The 10,287-nt window shown below is 41.6% G+C and overlaps 2 protein-coding genes across 2 annotated transcripts in view; both read left to right on the plus strand.

Moving 5' to 3' along the window:
• Positions 1-7,037, plus strand: part of MATN3 (matrilin 3) — a 16,235-nt gene extending 9,198 nt beyond the window's left edge. The window contains exons 6-9 of the mRNA XM_019474962.1: positions 1,561-1,683; positions 2,798-2,822; positions 5,170-5,261; positions 6,605-7,037. Coding sequence (XP_019330507.1) covers positions 1,561-1,683; positions 2,798-2,822; positions 5,170-5,261; positions 6,605-6,660 — 296 coding nt within the window. The 3' untranslated portion in view covers positions 6,661-7,037. The remainder of the gene's footprint in view (positions 1-1,560; positions 1,684-2,797; positions 2,823-5,169; positions 5,262-6,604) is intronic.
• Positions 7,038-9,293: 2,256 nt separating this feature from the next.
• WDR35 (WD repeat domain 35) overlaps positions 9,294-10,287 on the plus strand; it is a 50,366-nt gene continuing 49,372 nt past the window's right edge. The window contains exon 1 of the mRNA XM_009290690.2: positions 9,294-9,374. Coding sequence (XP_009288965.1) covers positions 9,294-9,374 — 81 coding nt within the window. The remainder of the gene's footprint in view (positions 9,375-10,287) is intronic.

Below are 10,287 nucleotides of genomic sequence, written 5' to 3' on the forward strand. Positions count from 1 at the left end.
CCATGTGCCTTACTGGACCTCCTTACTGCAAAGATATCCAAATGTAGGAACTCCTTCTCAGCTTGCCCTTTCAGAGTTGACGTGTTAAATTTGGCAGACAACATCAGCCTCACACATAAAGTACCCACTTTGTAACTGGCAGCGGGTGCCACGTCTCTCTTTTTTTTAGCAGCCATGTCTACTCTTCTGTTTGTGGTCTTTTCACTCCATAAAACAGTGTCTTATCCAACTCAATAAGAGCTGAAATAATGCCAAAGTTACTTAAAATCCAGATATTTGTTCTCTGAAATGCCTTTGGATAATTCTTTTGTAACTGGGTCACTGCTAGTTCAGTTCCTTTTGCAATCTGTTGCAACTGCAAAAAAGTGTTGCCAGTATTCCAAAAATCATATTAATTTTGTGATGTTGATAGCCAGATAAAAACACACTCTGAATACCCTACTATGGCTAATAACATGCGACATGCAATAAAAACATCCTGATTTGAATCCAAATGAAGATATGCTTGCAAACGGGAATTACTAACACCAACCAAAAAGGCTGAAGTTTGGGTATTGATTAATATTCTTCTCTTCTCAAATACCTGCCGTAGCTGTCGACGTGTGTGCACCTGGAAGGCATGACTGTGAGCAGGTCTGCGTGAGAGATGATCTGTTCTATACCTGTGACTGCCACCAAGGCTACACCCTGAATCCAGACAAGAAGACTTGCTCAAGTAAGAGCAGATTGCTGTTCCCTATCCCCCCATACCCTCCCCAGCTCAGTGCACGTATTGAAATAGCTCTCATTAGCAGGTTAGTATATTTGGATCTGTTTGAGAAACTTTCACATGCATTCAAGCGTTATAAGACAGTTCTATGTCACTCTGCCTTTTCCGTTTCGAGCAACATTCAGAGACATAAAGCACTTTATATGCAACAATGCTAGTAACTGCTTACCATTTGGTCTTTTTTTATCACCTTATAACTAAGGCCTTCACTGTATTTAAAAAACTGTAATTATGCAATATTCAGCAAATCCAGAACTGAGAAATAATTGAAGAGAGAAGAGCTGGGGTTAGTCACAGTCACGCACTCTGCAGTACTGTGGAAGCTGTGTACCACCATGCAGGAGACTGTTTGAGATGGCGTCCTCCCCTCCAGGCTGAATTTCATGTTGCTGTTTGTTTCTTTAGTTTCTCAGCTAACTTTGTGTTACAGTGAAAATGTAATTTTTAAAAAAATGTTTCTTTCCTTCCCTGTCTCCTTACTGTAAAGTTATTGTGTGCTGGAAACTTTTCATAGCATGCCTTTGGAGGTGATCTGGCGCTTCACATCTGGTAGGGTTAGGCAGCTGCAGTCAGAGTGAGCATAGACGGTACGAAGTCAGGACTGAGGGAGACCCCAGTAAGGCAATTAGTTCATCTTGCTGCTCCGAGGCAAGATCAGTTACATGTCTCGGTAGTTCCTGGTAAGATTCACATAGGATAGGCTCCCGGCATGGAAAAGCATTGCCATTGGGAAGCATTAAAAAATGTTACCTTGTTTTTGGGTAACTCTTTCTCCAAAATGCATTCTGTAGGAACTGATGTATGTGTACCAGGAACCCATGACTGTGAGCAGGTCTGTGTGAGTAATGGTGGATCCTATACCTGTGACTGCTATGAAGGCTTTACCTTAAATCCAGATGAGAAAACATGCTCAAGTAATAATTTAATGGGTTTTTTTCTGAATATATTTATTGAAGTACTTCTCTTTAATGCGTTAAATCCTTTTAATCTGTTTGAGAAACGTTACATTAACTCACTAACTCCCTGAAAGTATAATCCCTTTTCATTCTTTTCTGCCTGTTTCCACTAATGTGAGCTAGTTTGATCCTTCTTGTTTAGTTATAGCAGTTATTGTATTTAAAACTACAGTATTTTAAAAAAAAATCTGTTATAATCTGCATTTCCTTATGAAATGGGAATAATTGGGGGGATTGGCAAGGCAGGGTTCTGGGACATCTGTCTCTGGGGCATGGGACTCAGTTGCGTACCAGCATTTGGAGGATGGTGGGGGGCCAGAGGGGAACAGAACTGGCGTCAGAAGAACTTTTGCAATGCTAAACCACATGTTCTTGTCCACTCCTCCAAGCTGAGTGGGGCAGACATGAACTCACCAACTGCTTTCCCTTCACATGGGCAATAATGGCATCAACTGTTGGCAGAACCTCTGCACCATTTGATGTAGAATCATAAGTAAAGTTGAGTTGGAAGGGACCTCAAGAAGTACCTAGGCTGATCTTTGGTTCAGAGCAGGAATAACTTGCCATTACATCAAGTGGCTAAGGACCCTATGTAAGAGCAAAGTTATAAAATAGGTGGATATAGCCAAACACCATCTGCAAAAATAGTAATTTTTTGTAGGTCTGGACTTAAACACAGATGCAGTGTAAAAACACAAATCTAACATGTTTTGTATGACTTGTTGGGCATCCCAGTGGCACCGGGAGTGCCCAAGATTTTGAATATCAAATACTGGAAGACTAAATTTCACAGAAGGACTGTAGAAAACCTCAGGGTACCCTTGGGCAGTTGCCAAAGTTGGTTGGAAAAGTAATTTTGTTAAAACAGACATAATCCAAGGAGGATCAGTATCTGTCACTGGAGAATTTAAATGCGAACATGAAAACTTAACTGGCAGTTGGTTGGAAACTGACCACATTGGTGTGATATTTTGAACTGGCCTTCCTCCAGCTGAATCTTGAACAGCTCTTCTTTGTACATCAACCATAAAGCCTGTGGAATGTTCCAAAGAAGGGAGCTGAACAAATACAGGTTCAGTGGAATCAAGAAGACACCAGTTTCAACATTGGCTCTAAGAAAAATGAATTTCTGCACTGCTAGAAATGAATCTGTTCATAGATTTTTTTTCAGTGAAACACTGAATGAACCACCTTTTGAAATTGATATATTTCAGTCATTTTTCTGTAATTCAAGCAGCCATCAGTTTCCTTGCAAAATGGAAGTATCAATGGCATGATTGATAAGCAAAAAGAGAAACCAAAACAATTCAGAAAAAAAAGAGAAATTGCATCCAGGTATAATATTTCTATTGTTTTACTGTTATAATGCTCACATAATTTGTTTGGCATTGATCAGCTATGCATTTATATATCTACAGAAAAAAAAATTGAATAATCTGCTGTCGTTGCCTTTGCAAGCAACATAAAAACACATGTATAAAGTGACAGGTATTACACACAAGTAATCCTTCTTGATAACTTGTTGAAAGTGTATTTCATAATTGTAGACCCTCTTTTAAGGAGGCTCTGCCTTTGGAAGCTTATTATTCTGGTCTCAGACGTAGATGGTAATCTCACTACAGTAGCGGTGCTTCAGTAGCTGTTGATATGTTTGTTCCTAGCCTGCAGCAAGTGGTGCAGCTTGCCTTAACTCCTGTTTTCTTTATGGAGTAGGTGAGGTTGAATTGCCTTCCATGCAGCTAAGAACTCACAGCCATCAGCTGATGCCTGACGTATTATTATACAACAATCAAATTATCATCTCTGAGCCCTTTGTGATCACCCCTGGTTTTGTGGTGGATTATGGAGACAAAGGAATTTTTGAGGACAGCTGAGGCTCGGCCCTGGTAAGTCTGGAAGAGTGAGGGCAAGAGCTAGGAACAGATTTGATGGAATCACTGCAGAGTATGCCAACGCTTGCTTTCTCTTTCCTAAGAGACTGATTACTTCTCTGTCGTACTAACTGGCTCCTCTATTAATATTGCTGTGCCTTTCTACCAGATTTTAAATTCATTTGGGCCCATTTGAACATTGTTGTTCCCTCCATCCATATTCATGGGACATTGGAATGGACTTGTGTTCACACTTCTTGATGAATCGAAAATGATACTCCCTATGCATGCGTATTGCCAATGTTACAAACCAAGAGTACTTGTGAGGTGATACACATTGATGATTTAGCTGAACCTCTATTGCTTAGTATTTAAAATTAATACGTGTGTTCCTGCTTTCATTTTTGTATTGTTTACCAAGTGGTAAATTCAGTTCTTCCAATTCTAATCCCAAGCTGAGTCTTGGGTATCTAAATTCCACCCATATCTCAGAAACTGATGCAAACTGACCAATTTCTGATACTGACCAACTCTTTATGTGCCTAAAATCACTAGGTGCCTTCCTGCTTGGCTTGCAAAACTCCCTGGAGGCTTCACTTTGGACTTTAATGCATTCTCAGAAGTGCTGTGTTTGGAAGTTATGGCTACCCCAAATGCCATTACAATCCAGCTGTGACAGGGCAGCAAACCTTGATTTTATAGATAGATAGATTTAGATATAAGGAAGAGATCCTTTTCTATGAGGGTGGTGAGACACTGGAACAGGTTGCCCAGAGAAGCTGTGGATGCCCCATCATTGGAAGTGTTCAAGGTCAGGTTGGATGGGGCTTTGAGCAACCTGATCTAGTGAAAGATGTTCCTGCCCATGGCAGGGTGGCTGGACTAGATGATCTCTAAAGGTCCCTTCCAACCCAGACCATTCTGTGGTTCTATGATTCTTCTGAAGAGAAACCCAAGTTAGTCATTGCCTTAAATACAGCTTATTTTATAGATTCTGTTTACAGTGATGCCAGTGGCCTTCCTGTGTGGATAGTCTGATGGTCAAAGCACTATGTACAAGATGGAGACCTGGACTGCAGGTTCTTCTCAGTCTGCATCACTTGAACACACTCATTCTACTTCCCAGGGTGCCTTACATTTTGAGGTGGGGGATATTCTGGATGAGAAGGAGAGAGAACAGGCAAAGGGAAGATTCACTCTAGTCAGCAATTAGAGTTGATGGGGGAGGCTGGTTGGTCCCTGCACCCAGGCCTCTTTTTATTTTTTACTCAATAATGTCTAATTTAAAGAGTGCAGAGGATCCAGGTAGGTAGGCTAGGAACGCACTGCTCTGCCTCCTCCTCATTTAGAGTCAAGCTCTCTCTTGCCTGTCCTGTTTCTGGACTATGACACTTGTGCTTCTGGCTACACACTGGCCCCTGTTCACTGCCCTGGGTTGCAGTGCTTGCTGTAGTCTCACAGCGTGAGTTCAACTCCCGTTGCAGAATCAAGCATTTTCCTGGGATTTAAATGTTCGATAATTGTCATAAATATTCTAAATGCTGTTTTCTCTCTTAGGAGCCGTAACGAGCAGTCTTGTAACAACTGAAGAATCCTGTAAGTGTGAAGCCATAGCTGCCCTGCAGGACTCAGTCACCTCACGCCTTGAAGCTCTGTCCACAAAATATATCCTTTTTCTTACGCAATCTTCTGCATCCAGCTCTTTACTGGTATTTTAGAGGTAGCTGTTTTGATATAAGCCAGGGAAGGAACATCCCTCAAAACAGAAAGTATTTTCATGGTGATTGTAGAAATGTTATGGAGCAAAATCTTGGTCATTGCAAATACCATTATGCTTCCGCATTTCATTGAAGGGCTTTAGTATCAAGATACAGATAAAATGCACATGCTCACATCCCCTAGATTATATATGCTATGTTGAACATCAGGCATTGCTCTGTTCATAATTCTTCCAGATTACTGTTACTGTTATAGCAAATGCTCAGTTTTGAGCCTTCCTATTATGTCCCAAAGTTTTCAAAACAACTTCACAGGCAGTGTGACAACAGTCCCATTAGCTGCGGTATTCCTCTGCATCCCACCTCTGCAGGCAGGCGCTGTCCCAAGCAATTTTCATGCACCTTCTTCTTTTCCGTGAAAATGTGCTAGGCTGTTAATATCCAGCTGCTGGGAAATACGAAAACGGGAGAGCTGCGAGGCAGGGTGCCGAGGTTGGAGGCACTGGGCAAGCCTCGGGTCCACGGGACATCCGAGGTGCAGGCTGGCGGGTGCCAGCTACGCTGCGCGGGGATTTGCCAGCTTCATTTGCTGCAGTGCGGCGCCTGCGGCAGTGAAGAGAAATGTGGTCAGCCCCCGGATTAGACATTTCACAAACGTGGGAGAGAAAAAAAACAACAAAAAAAAGAGAAAGTGGTGAACTCTGTGGTACCACAGCAAACCTGAATGCTGGAATAAATGCCCTCAGATGGCATGGCAGGAACTAATAACTGGAAGTTAAAGTTGGGCAAGCTGTGATTCTACATAAGGCACAATTTTTAGAACTGAGAGTGGTAGATCACTGTGACAATTTACCAAGATTTTCGTTGCTGGAAATTTTTGAGACTACGTGCTTTTTTCTGTAAAAGGTGCTCCTGTTCAAATAGTAATTGATTTAGGGGAGTACTTTATACAAAGAACTGACGCTTTCTTTCAGAGTTATTCTTTGGTGGGCAATTTGTATCCCTAGCGTCCTTTCAAGACAACCTGGAAAAAGCAGCAGAGACAATCACTTGCTCCTCAGCCCTGAATGTCACTTGGCCCAACCCCTTCTAAGAAATTAGGGTTGTTGAGATCATTTGGGAAGTGGCCAGACCTTGACAGATCTCTAAAATGTTTTGAAATCTCAGGTTCAAGAATGTATTGACCTCATTTAGAAAACAGACTGTTTGTTGAAAACGCAGCAATGAGAAAGATTATAAATAAACCAAACCTTATAGCCATCTGTTATATTGCTCTTAACAGCTGACCACTAGATGAAGTGTCTGAGAAGCTGCAGGCGTATCAAGGCAGACAGCAGGTTGTCTGAGCTATCATTCTACTTAATTTTAAAATAATCTTTCAGAAGCAATCCTTTTTATTGTGTTCCGCAAGCTTTATTTTGTTGCACAGCTTACAATACGGCAGTTGGTTTGTTACTGTTGACAAACATCAAGAAGACTTCAGGAAGACAACAGTCTTGAAAATACAGTGACCCTGAGGATCTTCATGTACAGTCACTTTATAGCCATAAAGCTACCTATACCTGCTGTGCTTCAGTTTGTACTACAAGTAGTACAGCAGGTACTGCTTTTCTGAAGTAACTGCATTTTTATTCTCTAATTTAAAAGTAAATCCAGAAAAAATGAATGGATACAGTATATCACATTATATAAAACTGTGAAATGGCAAGGCAGAGTAGAAAATGTGCCGATGTCATCCGTCCATTAAATGGGAAGGTAATTTGGGGTCTTGTAACTTATTTTAATAAAATAAAGTATGAACAGCACACTAATGTTGGAAGTTTTTTTGTATACAACTTAAAGAATGTGTGTTACGAAATAAAGTGTTTAACAAAAACAAGGAAACAAAACCTCACAAGATAAAGGAGGCATAAATGGAAAAAATCCACATAATTAAACAGGATACTATCCCCAAGTCACATAGTTGGAAAAAGAACCATTTGATTTTAAAACCTACAAGTCCTTGTTAATACAGATAAAAAGTTTAATAGTAATTTCAAGTATTAATAATGTTGTTTAACACTCAGAAGGATGAAAGACGTCCTCCAATTTAAGGTTTTTTATCCTGCAAGATTTACTTACAGTATTAGTCAGTCATTCTTGTTGTCGTACCGCGGACTTTACTGGGACTACTTGTGTCAATTGGGCTTGTAAGATAAAACACACAAGCTAACAATTTAAAAACCTAATTGTTGAAGGCATCCACTCGTTTTGCACACTTGGCATTTGTAATCATCCAAATGTTTTAGAAACTATATTTAAATAAATCTGAAGATGGAGTCAAAACTATGATGATTATTCTTTTTTTTTTTTTAGAATTGAAAAATCCAAAATATTTTGTAGAGCTTTGCAATATAATTACACAAAATATTATATCAGTAGCTGGTATGCCAAGGACATATTATAACGACATCTGTGCTTGCTTCATACCCTGCACATAATAGATACAAACAATTGCAAGGAAAATCGGTGGGCAGAAGTTCAGTTCTCATGTTCACTGCACATCCCAGTGAGACTTCAGATACTTCTATACAGTAATGTTAAGTTAGAATATAATACTAAGTAGCACAGGTGAACATGGAACACAGCTTCAGCAAGGGCTAAAAATGAGACTATAAACTCTCCAAGACTGCTGGATTGGTCTGTGGTTGATATTTTGTGATGTGTCCCCACTGATATTAATTTGCTGTAGTTCAATTATAGTTAGTGTGGGACAACCTAGCTATGCTACACTTGCTTCCTCAAAGTGCTGTGTATGTGTATTTTTTCTGTAAGTCATGGAGTTTTATATCCAGCACTTTGCTTACTTTCATGTCCTTTGCTTAGACATGGGTATTATATAAGGATTTATAGGGCCAGAAGTATGCCTTGGCCTCCGTACTTGGTAAGAATAAACAAGTTGTAAATCTAATGCAAGACTTCTCAACTTCTTGGCAATTGGGAGTGGATGACATCAGTCCCATTTATACTAAGGCCAGTTGTCAGATGAGATGTACAATTTTATACGACAGTGGAAAATTGTCCTGGAGGCCAGATGTGTCTTGCAAGCTGTCAGCTGGGCAGGCTTTGTTTCATGCATTAGTATTCATAACTCCATTTTACGTTACAAATGATAGTATTTACATTCAACTCCTCTGAGCAATTATCTTGTCTCACTTTGTGAGCACCAGATAAAATTCCAAAGTGATATAAGCAATTTCTTTAAAATAGGACACACCAGCATGTCCTATTGACTGAACATTTTTTTTTTAAATATAGATGTACTTGTTGATATGGAATGAGTAATTATACTGTTTTACTTATTGGAGCAGTAGAACGTTAAGACTAATGCAGAGAACTGTTATGAAAAGAACTAAATTTAATCTTTTGGATGGTATTTTAAAATTATTTGTATTCTGCTTAGAATAGAATAGAATAGAATAGAATAAGATTCTATGATTTCAGTCAGAAGGGACCTACAACAATCATCTAGTCCAACTGCCTGACCACAAGCATTTTCTAAATTACCTTTAGCAATCTTATTCAGCTCTAAGATGCTTACAGGGGTTCAGCCAGCTTTGCTTTATAGTTCTTGTATAGTATGTGCTTCTAAGTTGACATCAGTCAAAAAGCTGGCTGCCCAGCGCTCCTCACTGTTCCATGTTCATGTAACTTCAATGCAATGGTGTGACGATAACCTGACGTGGCTGGTTCTATATCTCCTTTCCAGCCAGCCTCTCTGAGAAGAGGGGAATGTGCTAAACTTGACAAGACACAGGTTTGAGAACTTGGCTTCGTCATGATCCTCCTTTGACATTGAACAAATTGCTTATATTTCAGTGTTTGTGTTGTGGATAATTGCACTGTGGAGTGCTTAGCGGCTATGAAAGCGAGGGGGATGCCCTGGGAGACACGGCACTTCTATTCCTCCTGTGTCAAGCAGGCAAGTTTTTAAAGCAGGATGCAGAAGACTGAGGAGAGACCGTCTTCTGTACATCTCCCGTGTTCCCCTTTTCTGTCGATCAGCTATGAAACAGCTTCGGTATGGAAAATATTCATTTTGCAGCCGGGTCCAACCTAGCTTGGAGGCAGTGCTGCAGAGCCAGGCTGCTCCTGAAGCCCCCTGCACCCCTCGTGCGGGCACAAATCCAGGCTTGATCCTTCACCCTGCCCTCTGCACTGCCCAGCGTCCAAGAGCTTCGTAACAGCGGCCATGGGGCTTGCTTACCCTCTAACCCACTGAATCCAGGCATTATTCAGCTGTGTATGAGCGACTGACTGACCAGACCTGGCTGTGGGTGCCAGCAGCACCTGCTGAGGGAGCGGGGACGGCGTCCAACGCCTGCGGCCTCAGTTACCTCAGTGAACAGTTAACGCCTGGGGCAACTCTGAGGTTGGGGTGACTCTGGGGATGTGCTGGTGTAAGTTACACTAAAGCCGCTGTGTGCAAACACTTTGGCACTCGCAAGCTTTCACGTTTCCCGTCATGCATAAGCAGAGCGACCTTTATGAAGGAATTACCAGTGCTTTCTACCCAAGTTGAGTATGACCCTTAACGCGCTGCCCGCCGCTGTGCCGGGGTGCCCAGCGTCCAAGAGCTTCGTAACAGCGGCCATGGGGGCTTGCTTACCTCTAACCCACTGAATCCAGGCATTATTCAGCTGTGTATGAGCGACTGACTGACCAGACCTGGCTGTGGGTGCCAGCAGCACCTGCTGAGGGAGCGGGGACGGCGTCCAACGCCTGCGGCCTCAGTTACCTCAGTGAACAGTTAACGCCTGGGGCAACTCTGAGGTTGGGGTGACTCTGGGGATGTGCTGGTGTAAGTTACACTAAAGCCGCTGTGTGCAAACACTTTGGCACTCGCAAGCTTTCACGTTTCCCGTCATGCATAAGCAGAGCGACCTTTATGAAGGAATTACCAGTGCTTTCTACCCAAGTTGAGTATGGCCCTT

This window comes from Aptenodytes forsteri, unplaced genomic scaffold, assembly GCF_000699145.1.
Source record: "Aptenodytes forsteri isolate BGI_AS27 unplaced genomic scaffold, ASM69914v1 Scaffold138, whole genome shotgun sequence".
Taxonomy (NCBI): domain Eukaryota; kingdom Metazoa; phylum Chordata; class Aves; order Sphenisciformes; family Spheniscidae; genus Aptenodytes; species Aptenodytes forsteri.